The 18,189-nt window shown below is 40.8% G+C and overlaps 2 protein-coding genes across 7 annotated transcripts in view; one reads left to right on the top strand and one right to left on the bottom strand.

Moving 5' to 3' along the window:
* The window catches only part of CLIP4 (CAP-Gly domain containing linker protein family member 4), a 54,739-nt gene extending 41,460 nt beyond the window's left edge, over positions 1-13,279 (top strand). For all 3 annotated transcript variants that reach the window (XM_061350551.1, XM_061350552.1, XM_061350550.1), the window contains 9 exons: positions 940-1,075; positions 2,335-2,475; positions 5,060-5,143; positions 6,864-7,004; positions 7,435-7,566; positions 9,731-9,854; positions 10,524-10,588; positions 11,221-11,293; positions 11,891-13,279. In XM_061350551.1, coding sequence (XP_061206535.1) covers positions 940-1,075; positions 2,335-2,475; positions 5,060-5,143; positions 6,864-7,004; positions 7,435-7,566; positions 9,731-9,854; positions 10,524-10,588; positions 11,221-11,293; positions 11,891-12,212 — 1,218 coding nt within the window. In that variant the 3' untranslated portion in view covers positions 12,213-13,279. The remainder of the gene's footprint in view (positions 1-939; positions 1,076-2,334; positions 2,476-5,059; positions 5,144-6,863; positions 7,005-7,434; positions 7,567-9,730; positions 9,855-10,523; positions 10,589-11,220; positions 11,294-11,890) is intronic.
* A 2,484-nt stretch (positions 13,280-15,763) lies between these two features.
* The window catches only part of ALK (ALK receptor tyrosine kinase), a 314,119-nt gene continuing 311,693 nt past the window's right edge, over positions 15,764-18,189 (bottom strand). For 3 of the 4 annotated variants that reach the window (XM_061350549.1, XM_061350547.1, XM_061350548.1), the window contains one exon: positions 15,764-16,493. The gene's annotated coding sequence lies outside the window, so the exon portion shown is untranslated. Of the gene's footprint in view, positions 16,494-16,972; positions 17,200-18,189 lie in introns of those variants that run through there. The other variant, XM_061350546.1, reaches the window with a different exon arrangement.

Genomic DNA, 18,189 nt, shown 5'->3' with positions numbered 1-18,189 from the left:
TTACAGTAAAGAAAAAGTTTGCCTGTTTACCCTCTGAGTGCTGGTTTAGACTGTGAAGTCTGGTACAAGAGTGAAGTAGAAAATAATGGTATTAAGATGACATGTGATAATGAAAACTGAGCAACTGAAAGATCAAAGGTTTTTAGTACTAAAGCTAATTTAAAAATCAAGCATAAAAATGAATTTAAATCAGCATCTCTGTTAGTTATTCCTCCCCTGATTGGTTGAAGTGTGTGAGCTTATAATGTATATTTGTGGAGGCTGAGGTCCACCACCAAGACTGGTCTGTCTTGATATTCTTGGTATACTTACCTGTTCAGAGCATGCACTACAGTATATACTGAAATAACAATGTGTTCAAAACATTTGTTGCCTTTTGAATATTGTTTAATCATAAGGAGGGAATAAAAGACATTGGAATCTTTTCCAAGGAAAAAATTTGCTCTGAAGTTTACCCTTGAACCTTTGCAACATATATAAAAATATATATATACTTACATGTGTTTATTTGTAGACACACACATCCATTTGTAGATCTTTAATTTAGCATTGCCATGGAACCTCCAGTTCAGCAAAGTATCTAGCCATGATTCTGGAATTACTGTTGTGGAAAACTCCTCATTAGGCATATACTCCTGTACGTTGCTGAATTGGAGTTGTGGTTCTTCCTGTCTCGTGCTTGTTTGTTGTGAGATCTGTCAACAAGCACTGCTTTTCTTGAATGCAAAATATACCCAGGAGGATTAAGAAGTTTTGGAGGATGCACTGGCTGGCATGGAAAGATAGGCATGGCAGTAATCAAGGCAGATCATGACGTTTGTATTTCATTGTTCTGATCAAAAGCTTGGAGATGACTTGCTTTCTCCTTCATAATCTGTACTATATTCTCATGAATACTTGTGTAACAAAGTCATTCTGTGTTGGTGCTTTTTGCATTAGGTTGGTACATTAAGATTTTGTGGCACGACGGAATTTGCCAGTGGCCAGTGGGCTGGCATAGAACTGGATGAACCAGAAGGAAAGAACAACGGCAGTGTTGGAAAAGTCCAGTACTTCAAGTGTGCACCAAAACATGGTACAGCCTTTAATTCTTCCTTAAGTTTAAAAACAGTTTTGGAAGAGATGAACTTTCTGGTAGAATAAAATGTTAACAGATTCTGTTGCTTTTCTTCATAGCACTTTCTTTGTTTGATTTATTCTTTAACTGTTCCTAGTGGTTGGCTGCAGCTATCTGCAAAACCCCTGAAACAGTCAAGCAGTCAACATTTCTAGTTAGTTCTGGTTATTTCCTTGAAACAGTGACAAAATATTTCCTGGTTTCCCACCTATCTTATTGAAAGTATTTGTGTTGCAGCAATAATGGCCATGGTTTTTACCTGCTTTGCCTTCCTTTTTAAGAGATACATGCCTGTAATTGTTTTCTAGCATTCAGCTTGAGGTATTTTAATTGCTGTTTCATGGACACTCATGATATACAAAGCCTTGTGTTTTGTAACAGCGGAGACTGAATGTTACTGTTAGGACAAAAAGATTATTTTAATGGATGGTTTTACTGCCTTCCTGAATTACTCTGTCATTAAGCCTTTTGGTTTCGCTGTTGCCGTGGTTTAAAACCAGTCAGACAGCTCGTTCACTCACTCCCTCCCTTTCCTCCCTCTTTCTTTCCGTCCCCCCTCCACCCCTTCCCTGCTCCTGAAGGGATGGGGAAGAGAATCGAAAGAATGAAACTCCCACAGATTGGGATAAGAGCAGTCCAGTGACTAAAGTATAACACAAACCACTGCTGCTACCACCCATGGTAATAATGGTAACAGAAAATAACAAGGGGAGAGAATACGATACCACCCACTGAAACGAGCCTGACCCAGAAGCCCCAGTGCCCTTCCAGGTAACTCCCAGTTACCTCCCCGGGCATGATGTGCTGTGGTATGGAATACCTCTTTGGTCAGTTTGGGTCAGGTGTCCTGTCTGCTTCCTCCTGGCTTCCCCTCCTCCCTGGCAGAGCATGAGAGCATGAAAGTCCTTGGTCAGACTAAACATTACTGAGCAGCAACTAAAACCATAGGTGTTATCAGCACTGTTCCCAGGCTGAAAGTCAAAAACACAGAACAGAACCAGCTACCAAGAAGGAGAAAAATGACTGCTACTGCTGAACCAAGGACAGCTGTCCATCTGAGCTGGTCCTTCCTACCCTACAAGTGCTTTGGCAGCATAGCAAGCCATGACTGTGGCTGATAAAACCCCCTGTATTAATTGATGTAAGAGTGAGTAGCCAGAGAGTTTTACTAGCATTTATCCCTGGTTTTGTTTTGACACATACAATTTTCTCTCCAGGTATCTTTGCACCTCTTTCTAAGATAAGCAAGGCTTCTGATCACAGGAAAAGCTCTTTAAGAAGTTCCTCCGTGCGGTCTTCACCTTTGGTCAAATCCAAGAAAATAGATGTGACGCACATAACTTCCAAAGTGAATTCTGGTGAGTATTTTCTTCGAAGTTGAGACAGGACACAGGGATACTAATCCTCAGGAATCAGCACTAATCCTGTAAGTCTTGGTATTAAAGTACTTGTTTGGATTTAGTTCATCACTTGGGATGAAAAGGAGATGTTTATTAACTACGTGTTCTCATTATCAGAAGTTCACTAGCCTGTAAACTGGTACTGGAAGGATGCTGTGTGTAGCTGTTTAGTGATTGTAGTGATCTGATGTACTATGACAGGTTGTAGTCTTTACATACTCTATTTAAAATAGTTCACATTTGTTCTCAAGCCATTAAAGTGATTTCTGATTGCCTGCGGGATCAGTTACATGTCTGTACTTTATGCGATTCCATTAACTAAGATCTTCTTCCCTGGGTAACTTGAAACATCTCACTGAAATCAGTGAAAATCTAGAAACTGATCTATATACACCTTTAGGAAGAGAAATGGAAGAAATTTAATTTTTCTGGCAAAATGATCAGGGAACTACTTATCTGACTGTGTTCTATCTGCTAATTGAATTATCTGAGGAAACCAGAGGCAAATTAGAAAAAGGATGCCCTTGTAATAAGGCCTCAGTCTTCTGATTGGAGTTAAAAGCTCAGTCCTTGGCTCTGCTTCAGTTGTTTAGTAATTTACTCAAATTACTTGATTATCTGTGTAACTTCTGTCCCTGTGAAATAAGAATGAGGCATCTTTTCTGCCTGTTTGGAGTACAGACTTCCTCGCTGCGTACAGTGCCCACCGTGCATAATCTGGCCCCATGTCTGCCTGGCTACATAATGATGTCATTAAATAGATTACATTAGCATTTCTTTTGCCTTTTGGACCCTCTGTAGGTGACTCATACTGAGGCAGCACAGCTTGAGGGGTAGAAGGTGTGCATACGTTCTCACTGAATTTACTCAAGGCCCCTAAAACACCACATACCAGTAATACACAGGGGACTGAAACAGCGTGCAGGGCTGGTGGAAGAGAGGCATTTTGGCAGCATTTTGTATGACTTACGTAACACTGCTCTACACAGGTTGAGGGGGAAGTAAGCTTTAGTTCTGTGTGTTTACAACAAGCACAAGATCCAAGCTATTTATAAATGGACATCTTGCATAAAACGCTCCTGGCAATAATCTGTTTGTTAGGAGTCTTGCTCAGAGCAGATCTAAGCTGACTTTTTCTGTTAAATTCTTCAGTGTTTGATTCAGTTTGTTGTGAACTGTTTGTAATCCATGACGCTGTAATAAAAGTACTGTTTCCTTTGTCACAGACTGTGTTTCCACTTTAGTCATAAACCACCTTTTTCTGCACCATAAAAGTGCATTTGTGCCTTTGTAAATTTTAAACATTTGATATTTTGCTTCAGGTAAGAATCAGGGTGAGGTATGTATCATCTGCCCAGCAGAGTTTACATCCACTAACTGTAATCTGGAGGCTGGTGTTCTTGAATTGAAAGGTCCATTAGAATTAATGTGCTTGGCTAATTCATGGGCTGGAGTGGGAGGATAGAGCTGCAGAGGCAGAACTGTGTTTTGCAGTGTTTATGTGGCAGATTACATTTCTTTCTTTTAAACTTCATCTCTGCAATACCCTGGTGTGTAAGGATCCAAGAAAAATGAGCATGCTTTGTGTAGTTGTGGGTACTAGCTGCAAAGTGTAAATAAAATACAGCATAGAGTTTCTCAAATTTGGTTGGTTTCCACTGGGTTTGAATAACCCATTGGATTGATGACAACAGGTCTTTTTCAAGGTTCTAGGAAAAGGATTACTGTGATCAAATTGAGACGTGTGTTCTCAGTCCCAACCAGTAGGGTTTTGAACTGATGCCTTAGTGGCTAAACCATAACATTTAAGAAAATACAGTACATCTGCAAGCTGCTTCAGTCCCTGCAGCTGCATTAAGCTGAGAGATGTAGTTAAAGAAAGATGACATGATTTATTTCTTTTATTCCTTTCATGACAGGGAAGGAGTAAATCATAGATAACTCATTCTTCATTGAATGAGGGTAGGAAACTGTCAGGAATGCAGAATGCTGTTCGCTGGCATAACTTCTATGGCTGTTCTAGTTCATATCACAACACTGTTGCTCCTTAGGCTTTTAAAAAATCTTACTGCCGTGCTTACTTCATTACTTGTAGACTAAAGAAAGATGTGGTCTCAGATCACCCTCTCAAAAGCTTTATGGGTAATCTTTAACGCAGAAATGGTGAAATTAATCCCAGTGAATAGTAGGTGTTAGGTATCATAAAAGTGAATGTTGTGTATGTAATAATGTGTTTGAAAGATTTAAATAAAACTCCTTCAATAGAAACATTAATATTTTTCAGACAATTTGGTTATTGTTTGGCAAGATAGTTTGGACTGTTTTAATGGGTTGAGGGGTTTAACATCCGTGCTTATCCATCAAAACAGTTCTGCAGCCTTGTTAACCCATTTATCAAGAGTCTAAGGAACTGTACAGTTGTATCCATTTTATCCCTGCATTTAATCTGCAAATGTGCCAAATTGGTTTTAAACGTGACTTTCCTGAAGAGTGTTGTTCTTTGTTGGATGTATATATTTAATTGTACATGTTCTTTCTATAGGCCTAAACACGGTGAAAAAAGAGGGTGCTTTGGAAACCAACTTCATGACTCCTCACAGGGGAAAACCTGTACCTGCAAAAGATGGTAACTAAATATTCTTTTATCTTTTAACATCTTGAGGAAAACGTTTGTTTTAGGGCAGAAGAGGTATTACTGCTGCCTTACCTCTGTAGAAGTCCTGTATTGACAGTATGGAAAGTGCCTTGCCTGTCTGTATTAAAGTCCCAAGCAGGCTGTACACAGTTCAGTTGGAGCAAGTGAAATTTGTGTGGCTGTTCGCTGGCATTCTGTGTTGGTTTGGGAACAGCTTCTATCCAAATACACGGGCAAGAATATAGACAATTAAAGCTGGAAGCTGTCTGTTGGTAAGTGATCTTAGAGAGGAGCTCCAGAGTTACTCTCCTAGATTTGAGGGAGACCTGTTGCCCTGTATTGTCACTGCTTAGATTTTAATAAAGAACTTTGCATGTGTTCTGTTGCGATTTTTATTCTCTCCTGTATTGTACGTTCAGCTTGTGTAATCAAGTGTTGCCATTTAACAGCACTTGAGTCTTGGCATCGTGTCACAGAAGACTCCTAATAACAGGCTTCAAATACGAGACTTGAAACTAGCTCTTTAAAAAGTTCCTTTTACGTATGAATCATGCCATGCAATTACCTAGTTCCAGCACTGGATAGTGACTTCTACTGCGTCAGTGTTTTGTTTGCTGAACTTTAAACATAAAGGGACCTCACTTTTTTCTTTAACAAACTGTAAAAATGGGGTCTCCTTTGAGGTTATTTATTGTGTTGGTAAAAGCAGTATTTCTTTGAAATAATTTGAAGTGTGAATTTGAGTATATCTTCTTTGAAGAAAAGCATTTTTTTTATATCCTCTGTCAGTGTACAGTTGCAAGGAGGGGATTTGTGAAGGAGGCTAGTGTAAGGTACTTACGTGCTGTCCTGTATGATACTTCTTCAGAGGCAAGCTAGTGTTTGTGTAGACAGAGGTTTCCAGCACTTGTATGGTCATGGAGGGCACTTAGTGGCACCACAAAAACTGGGAGGTATAAGGCATGACTTAGGAGACTTATATTGAACATGCTAATAACCCTGTGCTGAGATCAAGATGCCTGGCAAAGACTAATGAATTAAGCCTCCTGGAATTCTGGAAAGTTCAATTAATAATATTATCTTAATTGTTCACACTGAGAAGCAGACATGTCTTGCTGTACTCTGCCTTGTTTTGGGCAGAAGGGGTAGGAAAGGGAAGATCTGGGAAAGCTAATCATAAGTCTTACCGGACAGTTGAGACATCAGGGTTTGTGAATGCAGATAAAAGTGGTTTATCTCCCATTCTTACTTTATACTGCAGATTTTAATATTAATACAGTGTGTAATGGAATCTAGTAGGCTTTAATAGAGGCAATAATTCACTCATGTAGTATCACCTTTCTCCCACTTCTCATCAAATCTTGCATAGGCTGGATGCTGGAAGTGTGGTGGAATGATGTCGCTACTAAGTAAGGCTCCCATAATTTAATTAAAATATACTTGGGGTTGTTTAGAAGAACTGAAGGGGCTTTTGGAGACCTCTTCTAACACTTGCCCATCACCTTAGTCCCAAGGCAGGAGCAGACACACCTATGCCATTCCTGACAGGAGTTTGTGGAAGTGCTGCTTAACAACTTCTAATTTTGGCTGTTTGTATTCTGCCCATTGTGGAGAACAGTTAACTCCCTTCTCACAGGAGCTTTCCCTTCTGTTTTATGTGTCCTTTTCTGACTCTGGCCTCTAGTAGACTATTTCCATTTATGTCATTTAGGTTTTCCTGGGTACACCAGCTCTTCCTCTTCAACTACCTCCTTGGAAGGCAAACGGAATTACTCCAAGAAGAGGAACTTGACTGGCAGCAGCAAGAAGGCAGTGACCCGAGTGTCTTCTGCCTCATCTAAAATCAGTGCAGGTATGGTCTGTAGATACTGAGGTGTGTTTTCACAGGTGGGGGTTTACTGCTGTACAGAGTGCTTGCGTACAACTACCTGTGCTGGTTCAGACACTGAGATGGTTCAAGACAGACACCTGGGAAGCAGTTTAACCATAAACTTACCTTTTTAAAACATTTTAAAGCACATCTTCAAGGGGAAAAAAGTGTTCTCATAGTTGGTCACTGAACCTTTCAGCTGCAGAGAAAAGGCTGCAGCCTACAGCTGTCACACAGAAGCAAAGCAGTTCTTTTGTCTAAGCAAAACCTGTGGTGTATTGCCATGGGTTAAAAGTACACTGTGTAAAGATGATGGGTACTCTGTTTCCCTGTTGGCTCACTGTTGAAGACTTTCTTAAATATTAAAGGTACTGTGTCACTAATTTGCTTATCTTGTTCTTCTGTTGACCAGGGTTCTATAGTTCTCCAGCTACAAGGAAAAATGCTTTTGGTGAAGGAGAAATTCAGATTGGAGACAGAGTCCTGGTGGTAGGACAGAGAACAGGCACCGTTAGATTTTGTGGGACGACAAAATTTGCACCAGGTATTTGCAAAGCTCTTTGTGTATGTTGTAGAATCAGTATGGGATAGCTTAAACGTGAACATTGAGAGAACTCCACCTTTTCCCTCCCTCCAAAAAAAAAAAATATCCAAATTTACTGATTTTGTTTCAATGTTCTTCCTCTCCTACATTTCACTGAATATTTTTTACTTTAATGCAACTGCCAGGAAAAAATACTGGTTTAAAGGGTGACTTTCACTTGTCTCTAAACCAGCTTAGTTAGGAACAGTACTCTGATGTTGAAATAGTAGGCATTGTTATAGAGCTTTCTGAAAAGCCTCTGTTTAGTCTCCAGAGTGGTACAGTTTATTGAGATCACATGCCTTTACTCCTTCCTTACTTCTGGTAGTGCGCCTTTTGACACAGCTCATCTCTTGCAATGCTGGTACTCTTACCGTGTCATACATGTGTGTTGTTCTGACCTTCTTTGCATCTTTAAGAAGGGAATCGTGAACATTTAAGTCTTCTAACAAACCTTTAGGTCACAGGACAGGTGACAAGTTCAAGCATCTCGACTACCATCATTTTCTGCTCCTCCCACCCTTCCCCTTGCTATAAACCACTCTGCAAATGAAGCCAGGTGTTTTCAGATGCAAAGAGAATTGTTCTAAATTCTAGAAACTATTGTCTGAATTCTGTTTCTTGTAACTGTACTCTGTAATGTTTATGGCATTACCTATAACCATCTTAACTGCAAGGACACTGCAAAACCAGTTGGTCAGTACTGGTGCTTGTACCTAGTTTAAATGAGGTCCATTTGACTGGTACGTGAGCAGCAATACTCCATCGCGACACTTGGTGGCATCAATACTTCACAAAAAAATAGAACTGTAGAATGGGGGACTGGGGCACAAGCTCTGTACATGCTTTGTTCCTTCTCGCCCCTTTCCCCCAGTTTTGCTGTAGGCAGTCCTGACTTAAGATACTGTGATTAACTGATCCTGCTCTTTGGTGTGAGGGCTCCAACCTTCGCATTGCTGCTTACAAAGTAAACAGTGAGGACTGGTTGTCCAAATACACTGCAAGTGTAAACAAGTGTAAAATCAGAAAGCTGCTCAGCAGCCTGCTCCTGCTTGCTCTGCTGCAAACGGGGGAACAGTTCTTTATTTTTTGAGAAAACATGGTATTGTAAGGAGCGAGGGTGGAAAAGTGCCAAATCCTCACCATTTGCAAACTCATTTATAGAAAAGGTAACAGGTGCATTTTTAGGTATTTCTATTTTAATATGATGTATCAAAGCTCTGGAAGTTACCCAGACTCTTATTTCATTTGCTGCAGTGCAGATCTTTCTTTAATCCTGAAAACAGGAGGGGGGAGAACTCCTGACGTACCGAGCCCTTCTCATTCATAAACCATCATTCCCCAGTTTCTTGAGCTGATAATTGGAATTACCATTTTATCCAGTGCCTTAGCACCAAGTGACTTGAATTCAATTTTGAATCTTTTGGGGCTGGATAGCATAAGGACGACTAATGGAATATGAAATTTAGCACCCTTACGTAATTAGCTCCCATTTATCACAGGTTATGAATGATCGAGCCTATTAACATCTTGATGCCTGTTCAGTGTCGGGTAAGAGATGAATTGCTGGCCACTCCCGATTCTTACACCCTTCTCTCAGTATCACACAGCCAGCCTTGCAATTTGTATTAATTATAGCTTGCTAGATGGAGTAATGAATTAATATCAAAACTTTAATTTTACTGTTGATGATCTCAGATGAGGCATAAACCATGTGGTCATAAGGCTGAAGAGAGAAACCTGAACCACCATTGCTCTTCATTCCTGACTCCTCTTTGTCACACAACCACAGTAACATTCTGTTTGGTTTCAGTGTACATATATAAACAGGTTTACCTTTTCTGTATTAATTAGAATATCAATAACTTCCATGAAAGCATATAGAAATGTTAGGACAATAATCTTTAGATTTATTCTGCTATATGTTTTTGTATAGTTACTTTAGTAACTTAGTTTTGCATAGTTACTTTATAATATATATATTTAGTATTATGTTTTAGAGAGTTTCTAACTAGAAACTGTTTTCCTTGATATGGCCAAATCCCAACTGTAGCAGCTGTCTGTATGAAGTAAAGCCTGTGGTGTTTTGTTTGAAATACCATGATTTTACTGTTTTGAAATGCAGGATTCTGGTGTGGAATTGAATTGGACAAGCCTCATGGGAAGAATGATGGTTCCGTGGGAGGCATCCAGTACTTCAGTTGCCTTCCCAGACACGGTATATTTGCACCACCATCTCGTGTTCAGAGGTAAGCACTGAAGCTGGTTCAGTGTTTGCTGCCAAATGCGTTCTTAATGCATTTCTGGCAGGAAACAAAGTTTTACCCCAGATATGACAGAAATATTTTCTTCTGCTAATGGAACTTCATAACCTCCATTAAAAACCTGATGGGTTTTAGATCAGCTCTTTAGAAGCAAGAGCCTGAATTTGAAATGCAGCTTCCCCTGTGTCGCTTGCAGCCACTTCAAGTATTTTCATGCCAGGGCCTCCATTTCTGATACAGTATGTGTTCATTGACACTTAAATTCAGGATCAAATCTTCGTTAACTGTCAGGAAGATCACCTGAGGAGTATTGTGCTCTTTGTGTTTGGTATTTGCATCTATCTAGTTGATCTGCCATCTGCTAGATGTTTTCTTGCTTTTTTTCCCTGAACACCCTGCTCAGGCAAACTGTTGAAGAACTCGCTTCAGAATTACATATGCTCTCTTGTGGAGTAAAAGGCAAATGACTCAAACTAGTTTGCTCTGGACACTGTTACATACTGGCCTGATTACAGTTGAAATGTCTGTGGCTTCTTGGGAGAAGATGGAGAAGGGAAAGAATCAGAATTTAACTCACATTTGACAAGAATGCCAGCAGTAGCTTTGTTCAGATTTGAGTTGAAATGACTTTATTGTTGTGCTATTGCTTTTCAGACTGACAGGTTCTCTGGATTCTCTCTCAGAGACTTCGTTGAATAAACTAAATCGCACTTTTCCAGGTAGGAGTGTAAGACACTGTGATTTGGCTTAGGTAGCCTACTGCAGGCTACTGTTCACCTACTGCACAAAGCCACCTTCTCACACAGACTTTTCAAGTGCCAGTTTACCCTGTCCCCCGTTAAATACATAGCCTGCAGAAGGAACTGTTACTGGTTGTTACTAACCATATACTGGCAGAAATAATGGTGTCAGAGTTAAGATTAAGATAGTCTTTCCTTATTGCTGTATTGTGTTCTGATCAGTGTTAACCGTAAACTGAACCTGCTCCTTAATCTAAATTGAGATTACTGAACAGATTGGTGTAGGAGGGAGCTGTATGAAATTACTGGGACATTTGTGAGTAGTTGTTTTTCCTTACCTAAGCTCTTTGTAAAAGGCTGCTTCGCGTTACCCTTTGTTGGGTTCGTTTTATTTCTGTCTTTGAAAGTCTGAACATGTTTGAACATGTTATGGACTCTTAGCTTCATGAGACATTTCATCACTATTTTCAAGTGGGAAGGGAGAATGTGAAGCAAAGGAAGCAGTGTAAAAGAAAACATAAAGAATAGGAGTTCAGAAAGGGCTGGTTTTGGTTGTTGGGTTGGTTTTTTATTCTGAAGTTCTACGCAGCTTATTAAACCTTTCCACTTAGGCTTTAGGCGCAGCCTGAGCACCACTTCTGCATCTTCACAGAAGGAGATAAACAGAAGAAACTCCTTTGTTAGGTGAGTGTTCTGAGTTCAAAATGTTTTGGTGAGCTGCCTGTTAGCTTTATTGTTTCTTCTTCAAAAGAAAATCTTTATAGTGTGTAATGTCTAGGTGGTCTCTATGTAATGAAGCAGTAGTAGACTGTTTTTCTGAGGGTATCCTGGAGTACAGTCCTTGAATTCAGGTTGGCATTAGAATTGTTTTCCAATCATTCATCACTGTGTATTTTCCAGCTCTCTGCATTTTCACACAGCTGGGTGAAGTTCAGAGGGTCTGTGAAAGGACTTCGCTTTGTCCTGGTCATCTCCTTGCATGTTAAAAGTTGTTTTAGCTAAGGAATTTCAAGCCCCAAATAAAATGTTTTGTGCTTCTTGACTTACCACTCCTATCACCTATGGTTAGCATCAGGTGAAAGGAACTTGGATTTTCCAGGTATTTCAGAGTGCCATGTGTACACGCCTGGTAATGTTGTTACATGTTTTATTTGAGACATGAGACCAAACCCTGTTGTTTTAAAAAAGGGAGTTGATTTCTCCTTCCCCCTATCACTTCACTGAATTACAGCCTTGCCCTGGATGTTTCATAGAGGACTTTTGTTTTCTTTTCCTATCTAGATCCAAGAGCTCCGTGTTACGGCGCAGCTGGAGCAGCACCACTCCAGCTAACACTGAGGGACCGGTGAAGCTCCATGAAGGCTCCCAGGTCCTTCTGACCAGCTCCAACGAAATGGGGACTATCAGGTACATCGGTCCTGCAGACTTTGCACCTGGGATATGGCTTGGACTGGAACTCAGAAGCGCCAAGGGAAAAAATGATGGCTCTGTGGGGGAGAAGCGCTACTTCACCTGTAAGCTGAACCACGGGGTTTTGGTTCGACCAAGCAGAGTCACCTATCGTGGGATTAATGGGGCAAAACTTGTAGATGATATCTGCTGAGCCAAAATGTGCTCATACAATAGGAAATACGTATTTTAAAGCACACAAGAACCCCACCTAGAATGCAAACTTATTTTTAAATTATTAAATCTGAATTTGCATTTTACATATATATTAACATATATATGTATATAGAATATATTTTTATAGATATATAAAAATATAGAGAGATTTTAAAAAATCACATTAAGAAGTAAAACCACTATTGTGTTTCTCTTACTGAAACAGCCTTTGCTTGGGAAGGGTATTGCAAAAGTGTCTTGGGTGTGAGATGCTGTATTGTTTGAGCAATGTTCCAGTACGTTCAGCATTCTCTAACGTTGCTTTCATGAATCATTTACTGGTTCAAGCAGTATTTAAGTGATGTTCCTCTGCCTGGTTATGAACTGATAATGCTTCTCACAGAGGAGGTGGTGAATGAGTCCCATTAGTTTGGGTACTAGCGACTTCATCAGTTCCAGGACCAGTTGCTAGCAATAAGAAAGCAAAAAAGATGGACCCCTTTTTCAAGCAGTTGTGAAGTATTTTTACATTTTCCCATTGAGATCCCTCCTCTTTTTCCCCCCTCTTATTCTCACCTCCAGAACACAAAAGGGCTGATTTGTGGTTACCTTTGTGAACAACAGCAGTAAAACAAAATGGCTTTAAAAAGCACAAATACGCTGCATGTCAGGCTGTATGGTAAAAAGCACTTTCTGCTGTATGCATTTGTAGAAGGAGCAATGTATAAGAAGCACTCTTTAAAATAATGCACTTTGCACTCTCCTGGAGAGCTTTCCCTCAATTTTGAAGTATTTTCCCTTTCGTGTGCTGCAAGCTGCAAGTATCAGGTTTTAAACGCAGATAAACCTGTACTTCACATTACTTAATAGCCTCATCATAAATACGAAGTCTGTATAAATACAGCATGGTAGTTCCTGCCAGAGGTATGGATTATATGCAGGGTCTTCAAGCAAGCTAGTAACATGATTTGATTTATTTGTGATACGTTTCTTTTGGAATAGTTTGCAGTAGAAATTTACTGTAGATGCTCACGATAAATTAAGGATGGTTTTAGTGTGTTATAACATGCCTCGATGTGAATTATTTGCATATCAGCCTTTTAAAACAGATGTTTTGTCCATATTTTAAACATACCATGTATTTTAATTGCTCAGCATATGTAAATGTTACCTTAGCAGGATGGTTTTGTGTTTCAGAACAGTCACGTTGTTCTTAAGTGATCTGCTTGCTCTTACCTACTTGAAGAATCATAGAATAGTTAGGGTGAGTCAGGAAGAAGTGACACTTTAAATTACATCATAATATCCTATTTTTAGACAGAATTCTGCTGCTACCAACTTCTTTTAAGTAACTGCTGTAGCTATTTTTCCTGACCTGTATTTAAAATAGTGCATATTGTATTCTAACTTATGGGAATTTTTAATTGAATATAAAAGCTGTACATTTTTAAATGAAAAAAAATCAATGCTTTATATTTGAAGATGCAGATATTCAGTGATGTGCTGAACTTTATGTTGTCCAATGCCTGTTTCTTGCTGGTCTCAGTAAAATGAAACCCTGGTTAAGTAGTGTGGCAAAAAGACTTTTTCTTAGGTCACTGCAGAACGTACATACTCTCACATCTGGTCTTAGGTACAAGTTATGGTACCAGGACACAGCATGGAACAGGGGCTGTAGAATATAACCCAGAAGTGTTTCGTCTATCTCCCAGCTTGCTGGTGGAGGCTGCCACTTGTCAAACACAGCATCAGTGGCTTGGTCTAGCAAAGACTGCAGGAGATTGAATCCTGACAGAGAAGATGGCATGGATACCATCTGATCATTAGTGTAGCATGCTTTTCCCTTCAGTTTCAGCACCTGCTACCCACATGCTTCTCCTGAAAGCTGACTGAAGAACAGCTAGAGCAATGTAGCATAGAGGGAGCAAGTAAGGACCATGATCAGCATGGAGCTGGTTTGGTAGCACTAAAAATCCTCTGTAAGGAAGCAAGCAGCACTGTAAATTCATGTGGCCTGAAACAGAAATAAATCACTACCTCCATTCCAGAAAGGATTACTGATGGCTGTCTTCAAGTTGGTGATGTGAAGGGGTTTGTGCTTCCCTAAATCTAAGGAGCCATAATCCTTTTCTCCAGCTGCCAGGAGGACATTGCAGGTCATAAAGAAAGATTCTGAAAATAACTGTTGGTGAAGTTTGAAATCAGGTGCTCTGCTCAGGTCTACACAGTCACAGCCCCAGACTGGTTAGAAAAGGCAAATGATTCTCAAAGTCCCTATAAACCATGTAACTAAAATATTACCTGCTTCATCAACAACCATTCCAAGGAGTCTCCTTAGAAAATGCACTTTTTCAGTGATCCTAGCAGTGAAGTCTTTCAAGTTGTTGGGCACTGGCCAGAAAGGTCATCAGGGTGGCAGGAGGAGAACTTCCTTGAGGTGTCCCAGAATGGGGAATTCGTATCTAATGAGTTCAGTTGAGCTGCATTCAGTGACTGTTTTACAGATACAGTTAATGATTCTCTGGGCAGGGAGCCTGTGCTTTAAAAGTCTTGCTGTCCAGCAAGATCTGAGGCACAAGGATGCAAAACTGGCACTGCGGATTTGCAAAACATAACCTAATTTCTCTGCTACGTTAGTGGAGTTACCTGCAGAGGTGGCAAGGCCAGCATTTACATCCCCGCTTTCAGAGCTTGGTTTGCAGAAGCCTTGTCAAACACTAGGTGGAAACTGAAACTTGTGTCCAAGAAAGCCACATGGCTGAGCACTCACCTCCATCCTTTTTCCTGCCTTGCTGCAGCCAGACACCTCTAGAAAATATGGAAATTGGAGTAAAGACTGCCAGCTCCAAACCAGTGTGGCACAGGGGATCTCCCTTTTCAGTTAAGGAGGAAACAGAGTGTGGGTAATGGAGGGAGCCTGCTGGATACCTGCTCAGGAAAAGAAGTCCATTTAATTAAACCACAGCTCTGTCCTGCAGGAGAATTAGCATGTGGATAAGAAAGTGAAGAAGAAGGTTTATAGATAAGTCAGTCCTAATTTCAAAGACCATTTCTTGAGAAACCACCTATCTCGGGCAGAGGAGTGGTACAGCGGAGGGTTAAAAAGTGAGCACTGCAGGGCTTGAGCCACCTCTTTCAATGTTTCTCATAGGACTCAGCAGTGGCAGTCCACTATAGTAAAATGCAGCTTCTACCCAGACCTGCTCAAATTCCATGTCCAGACTCAAAAGACAAATGCTATCTTAAGATACACACTTTCAGGAACAAAAACACCCACATTTCTCTTCAACTGTATACACTTGGTTCTCTTTTTATACCAGCTCCTTTCTTGTAGGTAAAAGCCAGCCTTGGTGGTTTGCACTAGAAGGACCCACACCTTCTTTTGTGCTGACACAGCGCAATGAAGCCTGAGGAGTGGCTGCCATGCTTTAACACCCTGCCTGCTCCTCTGTGTGCCCACGTACCTTAATACTTGCGTAACTTCATCCAGTAATAAACTGATGCCCAGAGCCCTTCCACTGACATCACTCCAGTCACCACACAGAGAAAGCCAGCTACAGTCATTTTATTTGTCTTCATGCCTTGTGGTTCACTACACTTGTTTACAATACAAATACACTATTCAATACAAAATACTCAATGACCATATATTAGTATTTTCTTCATAGTATCCCTGAAGTGCACAGGCCCTTCCTTTATAAACAATGTTGCATAAACTGCTGTACATGAGACAGACTCTCCTATAATGAAGCTTATTACTAAAAGAAGCCAGATGCGGACAATTTGGACATTTTCCTGTAATGTGGTTTAACTTTGGGACAAACGGTGCTGTCTTTGCTGCTGTGGAAAGCTGTTTTATGCTATTCCTATGCTAAGGGTCTTGTCACCCAGAAGTCAGGCTCAGTAACAGGAGCAGGCAGAAAAGTCAAATCCTTCATAGCCCATTTCAGATCTCTTGCATCATAAAAGCACCCCAACACTCTCAGCCTTTCCTCATAGCAGAGGTGTCCTCTACCCCTCGCCTGCCACCACTCCTCAAGGAAGCAGAGCCACCCAAACTTCTTGTGTTGCGTCATTTCCAGGCACACGATGGAGAAGCAGGCACCCCAACCTAGTTCACCTTCACCAGCTTACAGAATCAGAAACCTACCTAAATCTACAGGAAACAGGTTAACATCCACGTGGGAATAAGCCATTTCCAGAGTGTGGGGGTGGTAGCGTAAGATTTTCCCCAGTCGTGCTTTGCGTCTTGTAGATGATACTGCTTCCTGCTTTTCCACTGTAGAGTGAGGAAGACACATGAGACCAGGATGTAAAATACTGCCAATGAAAAAGATTAAGTCTTAAAAGCAAATTGCTTTGAAAAGCTGACACAGTCTCAATCAACTACATTTTTAAAAAACAAGTTTAAATAAAAACGAGTAAGAGGCTTAAAGTAACTTGGATTTTCTTCTTACAAGGCGAAGGCTGGTGCGGAAGGGTTTAAAGGGGGATTGGCAAGATCTGATGAGTGTCAATATTTACAGACCAATTTTGCACACCAGGGTGCTGTGCTGGGGCAGCACACAGGGTAACAAACAGTGCTTGCTGTGGAAGAGCTCAGAGAGGTTATGTTTTTACATTAAGCGTAAGCCCAAACTAGATGCCTGAATTCCTCTGAATTCCAGGATTTCAGAGGGAGGACTTCAAAACAAAACAAAACACAACAACAAAAAAACACCAACCAACCCCCCCAAAACCCAATCCACCAAACCACAACACAAAACCCCTGCAACAAAACATTTGACACCGGAGACACTGGAAGGAAGCTTCCTTAAACCCAGCTGCTGGTGCTGAACAGTATTTATCTCAGTGCACCATACCCAGCAGACTAGAGGATTTCAGTAGTAATTCAGCATTTCCCCAGACCAGAATCATCTCCTCACACATTCCAGAGGTACAAATCAGTAATGTGTTTAGCTCCTTCAATTTTTACAACTCCCATTCTGTAAAGAGTTATTTCAGTTGAAATGCTGTGATAAAAATAACTTCACACAAGCTGCAGTGCAGTAATCAACCACAGCTGGGGGAAGCCTTTCCTCCTCCACCTCCAAACTTAAAATCGCCTCCTGCTGCTTGTGCTTTTAAAACTTCTTTAGAAATGCTACCTTTAACACCATAACCTAAAGGGGGTCTACAAGGAATCTGTAGATGGACTTGTTAAAAGGGCCTGTAGGGACAGGACAAGGGGGAATGGCTTTAAACTGACAGAGGGGAGACTGAAATGAGACATAAAGAAGAAATTCTTCCCTGTGAGGGTGCTGAGGCACAGGGTGCCCAGAGAAGCTGTGGCTGCCCCATCCCTGGCACTGTTCAAGACCAGGTTGGATGGGGCTTGGAGCAACCTGGTCTAGTGGACGGTGTCCCTTCCCATAGCAGGGGTCTAGAACTGGATGAGCTTTAAGCTCCCTTCTAACCCCAAACCATTCTATGTGTCTATAACCTGGTGGCTTATCTGTATTTGGGCAGTGTCAGAGCTGCTGCCCCAGCTCCAAGAAGTAATGATTTCAGATAGTCAAAGGTCATTAGCTTAGCAACTTTCTGTTCTCATGTATTCTTTAACAACACTTGTCAGGATACAGGTTAGATTCTGTCCACACTGACACATAAGAGGCAGGGTAGCAAAAACTATAGCGTCTCCTTCTGTGCAGAGAAGAGCTAAAAAAAGCCACATGGAACCTCAGCCTCAGCCCTTCTGGAAATGAGAAAGCTGGAATAGTTAAATGAAAATTGCTAATATACATGAATAATATATGAGCATAAGAAATTGTTCTGACAGTGCTCCTGAATTAATCAGCTTTCCTGAGACTCTAGAAAACCACCATTGAGTTTACTGAGCTAGAAAGAGAAAAGCCAGTGCGACACTAATGCAGTCCTAACCTAGGCAGAATCCCTCCCCTATGGCTAGTTCATGACAAGAGCTGCGAGCCTAACAA

This window comes from Neopsephotus bourkii, unplaced genomic scaffold, assembly GCF_033783945.1.
Source record: "Neopsephotus bourkii isolate Nb327-2 ecotype Australia unplaced genomic scaffold, CSIRO-AGI_Nbou_v1 NB_518, whole genome shotgun sequence".
Classification (NCBI taxonomy): domain Eukaryota; kingdom Metazoa; phylum Chordata; class Aves; order Psittaciformes; family Psittacidae; genus Neopsephotus; species Neopsephotus bourkii.
Note: the sequence above shows the minus strand (reverse complement) of the source record. Positions and strands in the feature narration are given on the sequence as shown.